General features: G+C 29.3%; 1 protein-coding gene across 1 annotated transcript; it reads right to left on the bottom strand.

Moving 5' to 3' along the window:
* Positions 1 to 1,728: 1,728 nt before the first annotated feature.
* Positions 1,729 to 10,817, bottom strand: LOC114191840. The gene is made up of 12 exons (XM_028081262.1): positions 10,376 to 10,817; positions 8,768 to 8,832; positions 8,032 to 8,104; positions 7,804 to 7,822; positions 7,032 to 7,151; positions 6,397 to 6,466; positions 4,334 to 4,377; positions 4,204 to 4,245; positions 3,927 to 3,986; positions 3,726 to 3,793; positions 2,115 to 2,172; positions 1,729 to 2,022 (listed from the first exon to the last, which is right to left on the bottom strand). Exons 1-12 carry the CDS (start codon positions 10,645 to 10,647, stop codon positions 1,930 to 1,932), a joined length of 984 nt encoding a protein of 327 aa, XP_027937063.1. The 5' UTR covers positions 10,648 to 10,817; the 3' UTR covers positions 1,729 to 1,929.
* Positions 10,818 to 19,528: the final 8,711 nt, after the last annotated feature.

Here is a 19,528-nt window from a genome sequence, read left to right as displayed (position 1 = left end):
GAAAAAAAATTTAAAAGAGGATTTAACATAATCCAATTGTGGATGAATCAATATAAACCGTTATATTATTGTTGTTTGTTAGATGGTCCATATGTTTGTTAAAAAGAATCTCATTTGCTGTGTATCATCATTTGATATAAGATGCATAGATAGGATATAATAAAGGATCACAAAGGAACCTTGAGGACAAAATATATGTTTTTTTTTTTTTTTTAAACTTGTGTGACTTATAATGTGTTTGCACTCTTTTATGTTTTCTCTTGTCTCTTCATTTCACTGAAGGGGCTGTTCCACCTATGCTTTCACAACACCTAAGATGCCACCTTAGAAAAAGGTGAGTTCTTAAAAACATAGCTAACCAAATTACTTCCAATCAAGAATATAAAAAAAATAAATTTAAGAAAAACTTAATTAGAAACAAATAGCTTCATAAAGAAGAAAAATGATGACAATACTTCAAGGAATTCTATAGAAAGGACATGATAGAATTAAAAAGCAAATTTTAGAAATAAGTACCCAACATGAAATCCAGAAGAATGGTTCTAGATTTCATTTCCAAAAAAAAAAAAATGCAAGTTGAATAAAGGCCGAAATACAACACAAATGGAAAATTTAATTTAGAACTAAACAAATTTTTAAATTCTAAGTGTGAAGGTTTACATTAAATAACGTTGTTTTGTTTTTGTCGGTTGTTTGTTATCATATATATCACATATATGTCTCAGTTTTTTTCACTTAAATTCTTTCTTTGATTTGTTTTTATTTTGTTTGAGAATGTCTTGTTTTTCTTAAATGTAATTCAAAAGCAACTCAAATTGTTTTACTAATTCAATTCCTTATCAACAACACATATAGCTTTTAGTCTTCATGGATTTATACGGGCAAATAGAATTGAGTTGGAGGGGATGTGAAAAACGCGAGAGAAAAAAAAAATAGAACATATTTATTAAATGATAAATGCAAATGCTATATTTTAAATAAAAAATGTGAAAGTTACAAAATTATATTATAAAGAAAATTATGAAAGTTTGGTAGAACCACCATTCTTGACAGACTTTTTTTTTCTTTATAAAGAAAAAGATTTGTGATAAACATAGTTGATTATACTATGAAATGGTCATATTCATAAAGCCTATATATTGGCCAAAGATTTAAAGACCTTATGACAGAAAACCTATCGAAACTTAACTGTGAATTGTTCTATATAGAAAGTGTGGAACCGTTAAATTTTTAATTCTGTAAAGTTATCCACCTTATGAGAATTTTTATTATATTCTTTTTTGAAAGTTATCTTTATTAAACTTGATTATTGTGATTGAATCAAGAACATTAGCCGAAAAAAATACTAAAGATTAAGGGATAAGTACGAGAGTGAACTATTATAAAATAACATTATACTTTTTTACAACTCAACTTAAATAACATTATACTTTTTTAAATCTTCAGAGTATTTTTTCTTTTTCAAAATTAAATCAAAACTCCAATTTTGTTAAATTTTTTGCAGTTTTTCTTTGAAAACATTACTTTATTAACATTTTTACATCACATGTGCATCTTAAAGTTTTAAAACATTACGTTTATACCCCTAAGGAAGGTCACCATAATGGTAAACAAATAAATATAATTTGAAATGTCTCAAGAAGTCATTGTAATTTAAGTTTGCAGATCAACAATGATGAATGAAAAGAGTTCCAAATAATAATAAAAAAAAATGAAACAGACACGAACTTTGCAACCAGATTTTTAATCACCTTAAATCATTGCTGAGTATTAATTAAAGGACAAATTCATCTGTCTGAAATTTCTATATAGAGAAAATTTGATTTTACAGTGTTTGAACCAATAGCAATTACATTTACAAAAGGAAATGAAGGCACATATCATGAGTGTGAATTAACACCCTGATTCTCCCTCTAACATCACCTACACCTACTGAAGAGCATAGGTTGCTCTTAGATATTCGATGATTTCTGCACTTTCAAACATTTCTATCCCAGTGTTTGGATCTTCCAAAAAGGGTACCTGTATATCATCATTCACAAACCAAATAACATGTCATGAAGCAACTGTGATTTTGCATAAAGGTGACAAACTCAACCTCAAAATTCAAGTACCTGGAAATGTCCAGTTTTCTGATATAGTATATGTCTCTTTGGGCTACCCCTAGCACAACTGAAATGAAACATTAAAGTAACATCAAATACAAAAACATGAATATACACATACATATACGGACTATATATGCATAATATATGTGTGTGGGTACATAGTGTAAATGAAAATAGCATGTAAGCAACTATGCGTTATAAATCACCAAACCAAGGAGGTCTTATCAACAGTGGAGTGAATACATAGAAGAAGAAAACATTGAAGAAAAAATGTCTTCAAATGTGTATTGCATCACTCTTCATTTTGTATGATACTTCTGTATTAGTTAGAATGACAGAGTTAGGAAAACACTATTTTGAGAGAAGAACAAAGAAAAGTAAATGAATTGTCATTCGAGTCTCGGATCTATGCAAAGACTTCAGTTGTCTCAAAGCCTCATCTCTTTCCATTAGGTCCTGCACCACAACTTCCACTAGTGTTTCTCTGAGTATCAACATAGCTATTGAAGGAGGATGAAGACCATAAACCACCTCAAAAGCTGCCCAAACTTTTGGTTGCTCAACAAAAAAGACAGGATAGATAAGTTTCTAAGGTCCTATTAAGGAATTTGCTTTGTCCATTTGATTGTGGGTGATAGGCTATACTCATCCTTAACTTTGTGTTTTGTAACCTGAATAAATAAACTCATGAAGGTTGGGTTGTGATCAGTCATAATAAAACTAGGTATATTTCAACAATAGCCCAAGATAAGTGTGGGTGTTTTAGAAGGATGCAAACCTACCAACCACCACCAAGATATTATCAGAACCCTTAGATTTAGGTGGGCCCAAAAAGAAATCCATACACTTGAAACGATTATTATGAAAGAAAGAAAATTTTTATTCAATTAATTCATTTAAAAAAAAGTACATCAGACTATATCAAAAGAACTCTAACCATGTAGTAACAATTATAGAGAGATCTCTAGAATCTTCTAATAGCTTCTAGTAGTACACTATGTTTCCAACTAAAAACACTCACCCTCAAGCTAGTAAATGGATATCTATCATTCCTATCGAGCATATAGTTCCACCCGCTATCGGACTACTCATTAATGTCAAGTCCCACACACGTGATGTATATACCTCGGCGTGAGAGGGTGTGTTGGAAGTCTCAAATCAATTAGAGATAAGGCAGTTTCATAGTATATTAAAGGGTGCAAACCTAACCTTACAAGCCGATTTTGTGAGGTTAAATCAAGCTTAAAGTCCACACTTCTTAACACAAACTAAGCAACACAATCATAACTTGAGTTAGTCTACCAAACTAGGCACGGGGTGACTGCTTGAATGTAGTTGGTCATTTACTTAGCTCACACCAATCCTATGGCGAGTGTAGTTAGTTAATTCATGCATGATCCAAGGGAGAGATATTTATAAGCTATGATAAAAATTCTTCAATATTTCAAGAAGTGGGAAGACCTACGATCCAAGAATGATCCATAAGAAGATAAATGTAGCCGCATAACTGTAAAGGTCATGAAACTAAGTTCTCTATAATACAACCACCCCACAAAAAAATTAATTCTTATTGGCAATCATCTTGAACAGTTAGTTGCTCAGAAACATAACTTTTACCTGACAAGCAAGTGTGGCAGCTCCAATTCCACAAGTACTTCACGTACAATCTTGCAGAAAGGAGACACCTGAAAGAAACAAGTATTTCAAATTTAATACTTGGTAAATGGCTACATACATTATCACACATACTGATCTTTAATTTAGGGACAGAATTCCTAGAATTATTAATATTCATGGTTTGTATAATTGTAGACCAACCTCATATCCCCATAATTTAAGTGGCTTTGGAGGGGACTTTGCTGGAGTATAAGTTGTCCCCTGAACAAAATGGAAGAGTTGTAAATTATAATATGCTTTGCACAAATAAAAGTGAAATCGCAATGACAATTAACAAGATTCAGCCATATACACACCAACCAAGCATATGCTGAAAATTCCTTCCATTAACTTTGAAGAAAGGAATAATTTTCAATAAACTTTAGTTAAATATTAAATACCCTTGGTTAAGAAAAGGGGAGAAAATGTTAGACGATACCTTTCCAATACGACTAAGCATACCAAGACCAGCCGTTAGTGTCTGCAGAAAAAAAGATAGCCCTAGATATTAACATCAATAACGCTATTTAACTGCTGGTGAAGAACCATTGATGGTGTCAAGTTCTCACCGTTAAAAATCCAAGTGATAAAGATAAAGGAACGTTTCCATCACCTACATCACAGACAATAAAAGCAAAAATAGGATATTTATTAGTTGATTAAGTCACCAAAACTAAGTATTAACTAAACCATATATGAAAAATTAAGTCTAAAAGTGAAATGGAAGTACTTGCAAAATGTTGTAGTGCTTAAGTATATATATGCAATATGCGAAGATGGTTTTTGAGGCAGGTAATGCAACAAAACAATTTAATTTCTTTTACACTGACAATCAATCAGAAATCACATCGATATGATATGACTGTTAAAGTATTATTGTCTCTATGTGGCTTATCATTCCCCTTCTATATGTGGCCAAGGATTAGAGGTTTGTATGATGTATTGGAGAATAACTTTTGGACGCAGGGTAGGGAAGATAGTATTAACTTATGGAACGATCTTGGGTGTTCCTCTAGAAACATTTCTAATTTGGTCAAAATGCCACTTCAAGACAGAATTAAGCTAATCTCTCTGGTCAAAGGATGCTTGGAAAGGTTCTGAATGGAAGGATATTCCTTCTTTTTTTGGTTTATGCGATTTCTCTTCCCTGAAGATCAATGAGGAGAGGGATATACGGAACTGGAAACTGGAAAAATCAGGTGTTTTGGATCAAAAACTGCTAGGAAGTTTTTTTGGGTGCCTGCGGCGGGATCTGATTGAGGGGTCTGATTTGTCTGGTGTTATTCCTCCATCCAAATCCCTTGTGTTATGGAAACTTTTGCATTGTAGATTGCCAACAAATGATGCTGTCCAAAGAAGGGGGTCTCTCGTTGTTCCTTATGCGGGAAGAAAGAGGAGTCTCTTTTCAACTCCTATTTTATTGTGCTATGGCCACGAAGTTCTGGTTGTGGGTGAAACATAATGTTTAAGACTTTATGATTTCTTCTACTGATTTAATTATTGTTTTTCTCAAAAAACAATGCAGTCCTCTAATTAGGTTGATTCGTCAGGATGTGGTTATTGGGATTGTCAGGATGATCTGGCATATGAGAAACCATGCTATATTTTAGAATAGCATTGGTTTTCTGGGGGCTGTTCAAACCATTATTGATGTTGTGAGAAGATCTGCTCAAAACTCAAAGCTTTCTATGCACAACACGATCATTGATTTGCAAGTTTTGAAAGTTTTCGACACTACAACTAGGTTGGGCAAACCTACTGAGTACAAACAGGAGATATGGAAGTTGCCTCAGTTTTCCTAGATCATAAGTTAACACTGATGGAGCTGCTAGGGGAAGTCCAGGTTTATCTACTTGTGGAGGTATCTTTAGGGGAATTAGGGGGTAATACGTTAGGAGTTTCTTTGCATTTCTTGGAGTTCAGAATGCTCTTTTTACTGAGTTCATAGGAGCCTTCCATGCTGTCGAGTATGCTAGAAGAGCCAAATTTAGAAGACTCTGGTTGGAATGTGATTCAACTTTGGTTTGTAAAGCTTTCTCTCATCAAGAGGTTGTACCATGGTCTATTAGAGATCGATAGAGGAAATGCATTAAGTTTTGTAAAGATATTGATTTTAAGGTATCACATATTTTTTGAGAAGGAAATCATTGTGCCTGTAAGCTGGCAATTTTAGGCCTGTCTTCTAGAGAAGTGTTTAAATGGTATACAGTTATGCCAGTTTCTATAAGTTTGGACTTTTATCATAATAGGTTTCTTTTTCTTATGTATAGGGCTTCTTAGATAGTAAATAGCTTTATAGCTGGCCTGTTTTTTGTTCATGGGTTTTGGTTGGGTCCCCGCATGAGTTCTTTGTATCTTTCTTTTTGTTTTTAATGATATTTTCATGTGATGGCAAATGATAAATGTCTTTGGGGTGTCAGCTCAACTAAGATGTCATAGATCATAGTGATACCTAACATGAGTTTTATTAAAAGAAAAAAACCTTGCCTTCTTTTATGCTTGTAAATGATAAAATACACACTTTCAAATGGTAATTTTTCTCTCAGATATATGTAACTATATTTAATAGATTGAAAAGTATCAGGAAAAGAGACTCCACAGCATAAGCACATTACAGAATATTGAGACAAACCATATTTGTCAACCAAATACCGAATTATTGCATCTGATTCATACATTGAAACACCTGTGTTTGGGTCAACCTGAAACCAACAAAGATGATAAAGAAAAACATTATTTCTTAGTTCTCACTGAAAGAAACCATATAATCATCTTGAGGCAGGACAAGGTAAGTGATGTGAGATACAGACATAACTAGAAACAAAAGGATACAGTAATTCTAAGGATAAAATATGCTGCAGTTTAAATCATTGTTTAGATCGATACACATCACTGAATATGAACCGAATATAAAATGAAGTTTATCATAAGAAAATGAACTGAATAGTGTAGATACTCTGAACTCTATCAGATGTAACCGTTTGACTTTTCCGCCTTCTTCCTTTCAAGGAGTAACTGATACCGAAACCCCATTCTAGGTTATATTTTCTTTTAAAACTTAAATCTTCTGAGCCAATTTTCAAGAGGGTTGATGATGTAAAATGCCACAAGAACTTGTGAACATTTCTACAGGATATATTTTCCATTATTTCATCAAAGCAGTTCAGGTTAGTGCACTTCAATTTCCTCCTTTTTAGTATAGCCAGAAATCAACAAAAAATACTAATTTTTTGTTGTTTGATTCAAATTCAAAGGAATCAATCTCACCATGTAGGGGAACTGCTGTTTACCACCCATCTGAAGAACCTTTGGACGGAAATTTGGACCATTTCTTGGACAAGGATAGAAAACAACATCAAGGTCCAAAATACCAACAATTTCTCTAACCTGCATGCAGTCATATATTAGCCCACAACAACAAAGAAGTCTTGCTAATATAACTGTTGAACCACAGGAAAAAGATATTGAATTGAAACCATGTGAATTTAAGATAGCATCGATTCTTTATTTATATTTGTGAAAATGCAATCAATACAGTAGATAGAGGAGATTTGATATCCTCTTATAACAAAGATATGATACGAAAATAAATAAAAGCATTCCAAATAATAACAAATACATAATCTAGACATTCCAAATTATAAAAGATTTTCTTCTTATTTCTATAATTATAAGAGCAATACCAAAAGAAAACTACACTAACAATTAGTAAGATTTTGAAGTTTCAACTCTGTTATTATGCCTAATTTTCTTCCCAATAGATAAAAGGATAGAAATAAATTCTGATAGAGAAGAGCAGGATTAGAGTTTATCCTAAGAGATCACTAAACTCAGTGCTAATCTCCATACTCAAATTCAAGAATCAAACGATATGCACAATGATCATTCAAGACTTCAATGATAGTATGAGGTGATGACCAAATCATGGTAACTAACACTTCACACAATAACTGAAAAACAAAATTATTTAAAGAGAAAAAATATTCTCATGAAAAAAACTCAAAAAAGAAGTTTATTTGAATCCTAGAAGTACTCATACCTTTCGGCAAAAGGGACAGCTGCGCATGACCCAAGATGGCACATAATCAAAGAACAAAACAGCACTTGGAATTAGTGAATTCTGTAGTGCAGCAAGTAAAAAGCCAAAAGACTAATGTAAAGGTACAAAGGCAAAACAAAAAAAAAAAACAGTTATCTAAATTTACTTCGGGAAAAGATAAAGATAAGGAAGTATTTAATCCATGCATGACTGCAAAGAGTAAAGTACCTCTCAAATTCATATATCTCAATATACTTCTCTGGGCGGGGACCTAATTTTGATGTTTCTTTAATCGTAATTCCTGAAATCATACTACTCATGTTAACATGAAAAATAAGGAATAAGACTGGGGAAGAACGGGTTAAAATTCTGGAATTGTCGAGCATAAAGATGCTGCTATGAGATATGAATCCGACACAATAAAAGTGTAAAGATACTACCAATAATAATAACCTTATCCCATCAAGTGAGATCAAAGACATGGATCATTGAAGCACATTGAAATGGTAAACATAGAATTTCAGGCATATCATTTACCTTTAATAATTTTTTCCTGTGCCCTAAGTCTCATTTTACCCCTTTTCATAGGTCTAAAAGCCATGTGACATACTCTCCTCACCAGGTTAAAATGCCCTCTACTCATTTTAAAAGTGCAAAGATACTATCAGATAATATTTTAAGAGGTATGTAATATTTTAGCTATCAGATAATATTTCTTTACCAGTAAGATGGTTACAGAGATCTTTCTTAGATTTTTTCACACACAAACAAGTATTCATAGCAAAGTTTTGAGGGAAAACTAGCCAAATTTTTGTATTCTATAGATCTTTTCACATATAGACATGCATAGGTAACCCTTGTTTTGTTTTGTTTTCTTAATATGTCTCAGTTGCAAGTCAGCCACATAATTATTAACTCTGGTATGCAAAATAATGAGCAGTAAACATAGAGAATGAGATGTTACCATTGAGATCCAAAGCATATTGGTCTGGAGGAATTTCATCCTTAGAAACAACTGAAAAAGAATACCTGTCAAACAAAAGCATAAAGTTAAAATTTCAGCCAGTATCTTTACAATCCTTCTAGAACATCCAAAATGACCTCCACAAAATCTGCAGTCTGCCTGTAAATATGTTGGATATGTTTTCAGATAGTGCTTCCCCTTACATATACAACTATACACTGAATCTAATATATAAATCATCCATGCATTCAGTAGGATCATTTTACAATCAAAAGGAAGGAAAACTCCACAATGGAAACAAGACATCTTAATTATGGCTTTCTACTTATTTGAACAAAAATAATCTTTACTCCATGGCCCCACACATACACAATAGATTACAAAAAATATTTAATTATTCGCTCGGTCCCTATACTATACCTATACAAATTTTAATCTTAAGTGCCTACCCTTGAAACTATTAGTTTTACACCATGCGTATTAAAAACAAAAATGTCTGCCCTTTTTAATCTGTTTCAGTCTTTGCTGTCAAAAGTTATTTAGACTAAACCAAATTATAAAGTTTAAGTCCAAGGACTAAAACAAGTTAAAAGTGCATGGGTAGTTTTAGTCCCTATAACTACCCATACACATATTAAGTTTATGTCTAAGGACTACAACAGGTTAAAAGTGTATGGGTAGGGTAGGGACTAAAACTTAGATACTATACGGGTATAACAACCAATTGAATAAAAACCTTAAAAAAATCGTGCCTTTGTAATACAATACTTTGAAATGACTGATCTAGCTTAAGGTTCAGCTCCTAATTAAGTTCCATACTTTAACTATAGATGACTTTATGCACCAATATCATGACAGGTTTCTAGACATAAAATCTTTCAAGGGAAGTCAATTCCCGGAAGTCTTTCACGGTATCACGATTCTTCTTTCACCATATAAATATAACGATCCTTCTATCAGAAGAGCCATAACACAACACCATCCAGGTCAGATCCTTCTAACAGTTCTCAAATCTTTCTTACTGAAACAGCAGCTATTGTCTATGCAGTCATTTAGCCGACTTTTTCTCTATATTGAACAATGTTAAAAACATCACACAAGCACACAACTAACTCAAGCCATTGATTTTATTTTACAACCACTCTTCCTATGTAGTTATTTTACTTCAACGCTATATATCAAAATCTCTGACCATAAACCAGATACGGACTAGGAAGTGAAACCCGTAAGCATGAATTAGAAAAATATTTTTTGAAAAAGAAAATCAACTTTGAATTTCCAGCGTCACAACCCAAAAGACTAAGGACTTGTTTGAATCACTTCTTAAGTTTTTGTTTTAAAACATGTTTCCCAAAACAAGTGTTTTAAAAACCAAAACACAGAATCAGTTGGGGATGTGTTTTCATTCCCTTCTTGAAGTTGAAAAAAGAAAACGGCTCATGGGGGCAAACACTTTCAAATGTTCCGAGGCAGTAAGCAAACAGACTTTAGATAACAGAAAACCCGCAATCAAACATGGCCTTAGAATCAAGGTGAGTGCAAAAGAGAAAACAGAAAAGTGAGTGCAAAAGAGAGACAAACATGAAGAAAAGGCGTACTATGGTTTACCCAGAAACGAAAATTCCAGTGGCAAAGCGAAAGAGCAAAGGAAGCGCCGCTCCAAGCACTTCACCGATCTTGTCAGGTCTGATGGCAAAGCGTTTAGGCTCTGGGGGCTTGAAGTTGGGGGGAGGAGCAATAGTCACCGACGAGGAAGTGGAAGAAGAGGTTTCAGACATGACACGTATGCAAAAGCTTCTACTTGGTGCTCTCCTTTTGGGGAAGCAAATATACCCAGAAACTGGGAATTGGGAGAGACTCAAAGCTGAAGCCATAGCCATGAGTTTGGAAAAGGTACACTTCACACAAGTTCCTCCAAAAAAAAAAAAACAACCTTGTTATGGTTTTTTTTGTGAGTTTGTGTGTGTGTTGGGTAAATATGGTGGTATTTGATTGGCCAATGATACTTCACAATTGATACTGAAGCAGAGTTGGCAGATTCAGAAGCACCAGAGGCAAAATATCTATAGTGGATTGTCCATACAAGTACATACTAGGATTTTATTTTATTTTTTCTATTTTTGGTCCACTGTGGTAGCATCGTGTGGCCAACGTGTTCGACGATATTTCACTCTCACTTTTTTCTCTATGGTAAATGGATTTTTCAGTAATAATAAAATTAAGCTGAAGATTTATGTCACTTATGCCAAAAAAAAAATTGTCATAGTAAAGTGGTGATTGATTTTCGCATGATTCACAAGAAATTAAATTATTAATTTTGGATTCGATATGGTTTTGGGCAGGTTTATAACCGGGCAAAAATTATATAGTAGGCCGGTGGGTTCTCAACGGTTGGATCAAAATATGTCACTGTTTCTTTCTTTTTATTTGGCTTTATTTAAATTTAGGACGGCAATTTCCCTTTTGCATATGAAAATATTTTTCAATTTACCTTATTTTAGCATTTGTGATTCCTATGTGTAAGAACTTTATGCTTTTCTTATTTTCTCACAAGTGGTTTTACTGCAACTTACTAGTTTTGTAAGGAATTAGTTAAAAGATTAAGGTTTTGTAAAGTTTAAAGGCGTGGGTTTACTAAATGAAAGTTTTGTTTTTTTTAATATTTAATGCTAGTTCTACTTTTATATTTCCTTTCCCATTATATAATTCAGATTTTTTTTAGGTTAAGTAATCCAAAAAGTATTAAAAAAACAGTATTAAAAAGCTCTTAAATAAAAGTCAATTCCAATGACTAAAATATCTTTAGAGACAAATTTAAAGATAAAATTTCTAATTAAAAACCATTTAGAAATTAATATCCTGATAGTATTAATGATCAATTTAGAAACTAATTTATAAATAAAACTATTTTAGTTAAAAATTTAGAAATCAATTATAATTTTTAAAATTATTTTAATTATCAATAACTTTTAGTTTATAAATTGATATGTAAATTGGTTACAATAATGACTAATTATCTTTTATCATTATAATTTATCATTATTTAATAATTTTCTTGTAATAAAAACGTGAAAAATAGTGTTATGAATTACATTATCTGAAATATAATTGTAAATCTATTTTTGTAAATAACGTATTATATTAGCTACTTCTAACTTGTTTGAAAGATGAGTTTGCATTAAGTATATGTAAAGTTTTTTTTTTCTTTAACATTATTTTTCTAAGTTATCTAGATTGTTGAGAAATTATGGTTAATACCTTAGTTTTTGCAAAAGTCTTGAAAGCTTTCAAGATCTCTTTGAAGATTCACCATATGGACTATTGCCTTTAAGGGAGATAGAACGTTAACCAAAATTGATTATAGGCTACACAAAATAGGTCAACCTATAAGACCAACCTAGAAGAGTCCATGGAGATTTAAGCTCAAGTGGAGGCACACGCAGAAAAAGGATGAGATAAATGCTTGTGATACTTGTCTCTAAAGAAGATGGCAAATGATAAATGTGTATAGATTGTGGAGTAATACACAATAGAACCATCACTTATAGGCAACATTTCCTATATTATATTACATGATAAATAAATTCCATCGATCTAATTTTTTTTTCAAAAATTTATTTAAACAACGGTTAAAACTATATAAGAATCAAGAAAGGTGACGAATGGAAAATAACATTAAAAACAAAACAATGCTTATATGAATGGATGTTTATGTCTTTTGGTCTCACAAATAAGCCTAGTACATTTATAAGATTAATGAATCATGTGCTAAGGTTTGTTGTAGTCGGTGGCGGATCTTGACCATAAATTTTGGAGGGACCAATATACTCAAAATTTCTATATGTTCCAAAGAGTTAATATGAACTCCTCACTTCTACCTATAATTCTTTGAATCTTGAAAAGGTCTCTCTAATTCAATAATTGGATCATTCGTATCATGTTTCAAAATATGTGAAGAAATATAATCTATCTTCTTTTCATCTTCACATGCTCCTTTTATCATTTTTAATAAATGAATCTATTCTTTATCTATATATCTATTTAAAAACAATTTAAGAATAAAAAATAATTTATCAAAATCTAATAAAAAAATTGAGAGACATAATTATTCAAAAACAAAATCTATGATAATCAAGTTACAATTAAAGAACAATTATGAAAAAACATATAGTACATAATTTTTCCTGCTATATTCATAAAATAATAACACTCATAAGATGAAAAATATTATTTATTAAACTAATATTTCACTAATTAGTGAGACAAAGGAAAGTTACACCTATCTTCAATAATGAAATATAATATATGAGAAATAAGAATAAAAAAATAAATTTGTGTCTAACATATTATTTTTTTTCAAAAACAACAGAAAACACGTGAGAGTGAGAATATGTAAAAAACTCAAAAGATAATGAAAAAGAACATAAAAATATCTCAACAAATTTGTTTATTATACTTTATAAAGAAAATAAAAAAACTACCTAATTTAATTTTCACTAATATAATATATTACATACAATTTTAAAATTTTAAAAAAAATTATTGGCACATTAAGTGTATTAGTGTATTATATATATATATATATATATATATATATATATATATATATATATATATATATATATATATATATATATATATATATATATATATATATATATATATATATATATATATACTACAAGAAATGTAATTTTTTTGACAAACAAATAATGTTGAGGATAAATTTTATCATTATTAATATTGTGATAGTATTATTTATAACAGTTACAAGATGAAAAAACTGTCACATTAAGTTTATTACAAAAATAAATATATCTTACTAATTTGTAAATTAATAATAATTATTTATTAAAATGTTAAAATCGTTGTTTGAATAATTTATATAATAAATTTATTTTATATTTAATAAAAAATTATATATATGTATAAGAAATTAGATGTGAAAGTTTTTTTAGTTATTATTTTATTTAATGAAAATGCAACTAATAACGATAAATAAAATATTCTCACCGTTTACTTATTAATTGTGACTAATTTTATATTTATCACAAATACTTTTCACAATAGTGATAAAATAAAAAAAATTCACAATAATTATATTTCAAAAAAAATAAAAAATACATATGTTAAAAAAATATTACATTATAAAATTAGTTTTCTTGTAATAAGAATACAATTAATATAAAAATTATTAAATATGTATAAATTGATAATTATTTATTATTATTGACAAATTAATAATACTTTACAATTTTGATATTAGTGGAAAAAAGTATTAAATTTATGTTATTTTAGTCCATATTATTTTTATTTTTTAATAATATAGTTAATAATAGTGATAAATTTTACATTTGTCACGAATTTTATTAAAATTGATCAAATATACATATCACAAATTTATTACTACAATGTTATATAATAAAAATTTTTTATTTGATAAAAATATAATTAATAAAAACTTTATTAAAAATAATCATTTAATGGCAATTATTATTATTAATTGATAAAAACCTTTTATTTAAGATTTGAAATCATGAGCTTATAGTGATTAACCAAGTTACACCACTATACCACTTCACAATTACTATATATATTTTTTCTTATTTAAATATAGTCTTGTACTTTTTATTAATATTAGTAAATAATATATTCACTACAAATTTAGATTTGGTATGCAAAATATAAAGTGGTGCCTATATTATTTTCTCTCTCCCCCTATCTCTTATGTCTCATATATAAAGTAAATAATATTTTCATAGACAAAAATAAATAGATAAATAGAATAAACAATAATCAATTATCATCACTATCATCTTTAGCAATAATATCATTTTCTTCCTCCTCTGTTAAATTAATATTTTCATCATTGCTTTCTTCATCGGTATTGTCAATAACTTCCATAGGCATCATTGGATTTTCATTCGTTGTGAATTGGGTTAGGTCTTTCTATCTAAAGAAAACTTGTGTTCTTTATCAAAGACATTGGATATAAATGAGATTGAGTCAATCTCTTCATTTTCTTGGCATGCTTCATTGGTTGTGTTCATCTTCATCACATTTCTTTGCTACTTCTCCATGAAGATCCCATATAACATAATCTCTTCTTATCCCAATTGTGATCAAGTGCTCATATATGATTCTTTTAGACCGAAAGAGATTATTGTTACACTTTTTGCATGGACAACGTATTAACTCTCCTTCCCCAGGATCGGTAAATGCAAATTCAATAAAGTCGAGAACTCCTTTCTCGTATAAAGGTTTTGTTCGATCAGTAATTTGCATCCAACTTTTATTCAATTCCATACCTATCAAATGCAAAAAAAAATATTATCAAGTTAAAAAAATTTCTTATTAAACATGGTAAAGAACAAATAAAATCTTATAATCAAAATCCACGAAATCATAAAATAAATAATTAAAAATACATATTTCATAACTCACCAAAATTTTTTGATCTTTTCTCTTCAATTTAACACTCTCCGATTTGATCATGTCATTCTTTTCTCTTTGCTGCGTACTCCAAAATTTATATAGAATTCTATTATTTATTAAATTTTATCTTTTTCTAAACAAAAAATCACTATCTTTAATATATTTTATATTGTTAGTTTGTTGAGAAAAATACGTTAAAAAGTTTGTTAATATGTTTAGAAAATAACAAAATTTTGTTAACTTGAATACTTATATAACACAGACTAATTAATCAGTAAATATAACTCAATTAAAATCAGTAAATAAAACATTTGTATTTAAGAATTGATCTTAAGAAAAATTTCTTTTTAAGAAAAAAATGTTAATGAAAATTTATCAATGCGGTTATCTATAACAATACATAAAGAAGATTTCCTCTTTTGTGTGTCTACATTTCAAAATACCAATTTTACCCTTTAAAATATAATTATTTATTAAATTTTTGAAAATTAACCGTTACTTTTACAAGCTTTTTTATAAAATCATCTATTTCTGCTTCTTATTTTTTTCTCTATTTATCAATAGTTATTCTCTCATATCTTCTTATATATTCTCTCATATTTTCTGATATATTTCACTTTATTTTTTAATAAATATAATTTTATTTTATATATTAACTTAATAACAATACATTATCATCACCTATTAACATAATATCACGCATATTTAAAAAAATGCGTATACACAGGTGCAACGGAAGCGCAACAGCGCCTATGTGTACCCTAGTATAGTAAAAAGAAAATCAATGATGATTTCTTTTCCAAAAATAATATAATAAAGTTTGTTATTAATATCATAACTTATAATTTATAATTATTATGCTGTTACTAGTAAAATAATATTTTAAAATAAATAAATAAATAAATAAAAAATAACAAGCGTGAATTCTTAGAAAGTTTCATCATAAAAATATTCAATTTTTAATTTATTAAATTAAATTAATAAATATAATTATAAATTACATGTTAATTGATTTTTATTAAATTTTTAAGGTGTGTTCATCTAGGCCTATGACAGTTACCCAAAAAATTCCCCAAATTCCCTGCTTTCCAATTTTTCACATTCACGTCATTCACGTCTACCTCTCACTCTCACATAAATATTTACTTCTTCAGTTTAGAAACAAAATTATGGTTCAACCATTATTTCAAAAAAATTTGGTGCAATTGCAGTTGGGGTTGTAAAATTTTGGTGCAATCATAGTTCGGGTCTCTATTAAATTTAGCAAGTTATAGTTTCAAATTCCTCCTTTTAAGGTATGAGTTTCATTTTTCAAGTTTTAATTTCTACCCCTTCAAGATATTAATTTCCCAAGGTATTAATTCACGTTGCAATGAGTGTCCTCTGGTATATGAGTCTCTTTTTCTTCCTCCGTGAACAATCACTGCACAATTCTGGCTCATTCTTTGCCTTTTTGTCAAATTTTTATTTTGTTTTTTTCCCAATTTTAATTCCTTTAGGTACTGCATGGAGAAGAATGTTTGAATTTTAAGTGGAGTAATATTAAAACTGATAACGTTGCATTTGAATCTTCTCTCCAAGTGTACGAAAGCATAACAATGATTGTGCTTATGATGTTCCTGATAATAGGGGCAAAAAGCATGATGTCATTCTTTAGAAGTTCTCTTGCTATCTCTGTATGTTAGGTAAATAATTATCATTGCTTTAGTATTGACACTCAACTATTGGTTAAGTAGATATTTTTCTATTCTTATTTTTAACTTATCTGAGTTATATATACCATCTCTTAGTTACATATCTTTCCATTAAATTTTATTTTACATTACTTTGTTATTTATTAGTTTTAATTCTTTTTTTTTGGAATTATAGTGGTAAGTTGAGATTCCAAATTTATGGTTTCATCTCTGTGATATAAATTTATATCTTTTATTTCTTTCTAATTTATTGTCTTTATGGTGCAATCACAGTTGGGTTTTACAAATTTTAGCAAGTTATAGTATCAAGGTTCCTCCTCTAAGGTATGAGTTTCATCATGTTTTAATTTACCTCCAAGGTATTAATTTCTATTTTTCATTACTTTGTAATTTATTACTTTAAATTATAATTATTTGGAGTTGTAACTGTCTAAACGTTGTCTTTTAGTAATGTAAATATGTCATTTTTTTAGATGCAAAACATGTCTAACTATGAAGAAGAGAGACTACAAAGAATTGCAAAAAATGAAACAAAATTTGAGGCTTTAGTAATATCACGCAAAGCTTCTTCTTTGAGAGTGTTAACTCAAAATACCAAGAATAAGAAGGGAAGAAGAAGAGATGAAAAGAATGATGAAGAGTATAAGCCCAAAGAATTAGAAGAGTTACAATCTTCAAGTGAAGAAGATGAAAAGTACAATAAGAAAAAGGTAAGTAATGAGAGTCTTAAAATATATAAATGCTTTTGTTAGTTTCATGACATTTCTTTATGATTATTTTTATTTTGTAGATAACTAAATCATTAAAGTTAAATTCTAAAAGGGTCAATGCTTCTGAGTTGGAGAAGGTTGAGTTGGATAAGGTTCAGGAGTTTGAAAACATGTCTAGGTATTCGTATAACATATTTTTTCTAAAACTAAATAAACCATTACTAATATTGGTATTGATTTCTTTTTCCGAATTTAATTTAGATCAACGTGTAGTTAAAAAGATATGTGGACATACCATTAATGCAAAACTCACAAGTAAAAGAGAATAATTAATGGTATTGGGCAAAACATTTGATATCCAATTTCCTTCCCCCTACTTCAAGCTTTGTGGAAAACATGCAAAATATTTCAAGGCTGAAGCAACTATATGTATAAGTCACAAAGCTCCTTTACAAGTTAAAACATGGAAAGAGATATTGACGATGATTTAACTATAATGTGGAAACATATGGAGGTTCGTATAACTTTATTAATGTGAATGTATTTAATTAATTTTTATTTATGTATTTGATGTATTTTGGCAATGATATATTTGAAACTTTTAATTATTTTGTCACATTCAGGATGCATTATGTTTGAAGGAAGAGGATAAAGAACGTGCAATGAAACAATTGCAAAAGCAATATAGGAATAGACATCACCACTTGTATCAAACATACATTCAAAATAAAGGTAGACCAAATGACGTACATCCTCAAGATTGGAATTGGTTAATAAATAACAAGTGGAATGATTCAAAGTTTAAGGTAAAGTTATTCTCTTTTTATATGTTAAAGTTGAATTTTAATTTTTTTGTACTTTTATATTATAATACTAAATTATTTCTGCATTTATAGGAAAGGAGCTTGAAAAATAAAGTTAGTCGAAGTAAACAAGAGATGAAATCAGTTATTGGCACAAAATCAATTGTCCAAAAGACATTTGGGATGGTAAAGCTACTATTATGTTTTATATATACTAATTTGTCAAATTTTAACAGGGTTTTATATATGATTTGTTTTATATGTTTCACATATACAAGTTTGTTTTTTTTTTCTTTTATTTAACCTAAAATCACATTATCTTCTTTTTTATTTTTTCAAAAGAAAGAAGAATCAAAAAGTGAGGAATGGCCAAGTGCATTGGAAGTATGGAAGGCTACACGTATGAAATCTAATGGAAATTGGTGTATTCCCAATGGAGAAGAAATTATGGTAAGTAAAGAAAATACTCTAACTTCTATTTTAATATATACAAGTTATATTTTACTATTACTAATTTGTGCAAATATGTTTCTTTATTTGATCTAAAATCAAATTCAAAACGCTTTTATTTTACTATTACTAAATATTTTAAATGTTAATTATTTTGTCTTAATATTGTACAGGATAATTTGAAAATTGTGGGTGAGGTCTACGAGGAAGAAATCTCGAAAGCACCAGTACCATTGGTTAAGCATTTTTCATTTGTACTAGGAACAACACCAAATCATTCACAAGGTATGGGAACTATATCAATCACAAAGAAAAATATAGAGAGACAAATTATACAAAATGAATTAGAGAATGCACAAAAAATAGCAAGTGATCTAGAGTTAGAAGTTCAAAAGTTGAATAGCATCATTCAAAATCAAGAGGAAACCAACGCTCAACTTCATAATGAATTGCAATCTCAACGACAATTAATTGAAGATCAAGAACTTGTTTTGAGAACTCAACGTGATCAAATGAAGAAGATACTGAAATAGAGATGAAATGTCAAATGACTAATTTATTAGGAAACCTATCATTTAGTGGATCAAATCAAATGTTTCCTCAAAATGAAGTAAGTTGTATTATTAATATTTAAATTTTTTAATTAATGTGTCTATAATTTCATCTTTA

This window comes from Vigna unguiculata, chromosome 7 (genome assembly GCF_004118075.2).
Source record: "Vigna unguiculata cultivar IT97K-499-35 chromosome 7, ASM411807v1, whole genome shotgun sequence".
Taxonomy (NCBI): Eukaryota; Viridiplantae; Streptophyta; class Magnoliopsida; order Fabales; family Fabaceae; genus Vigna; species Vigna unguiculata.
This window is presented reverse-complemented; position numbering and strand designations above follow the sequence as displayed.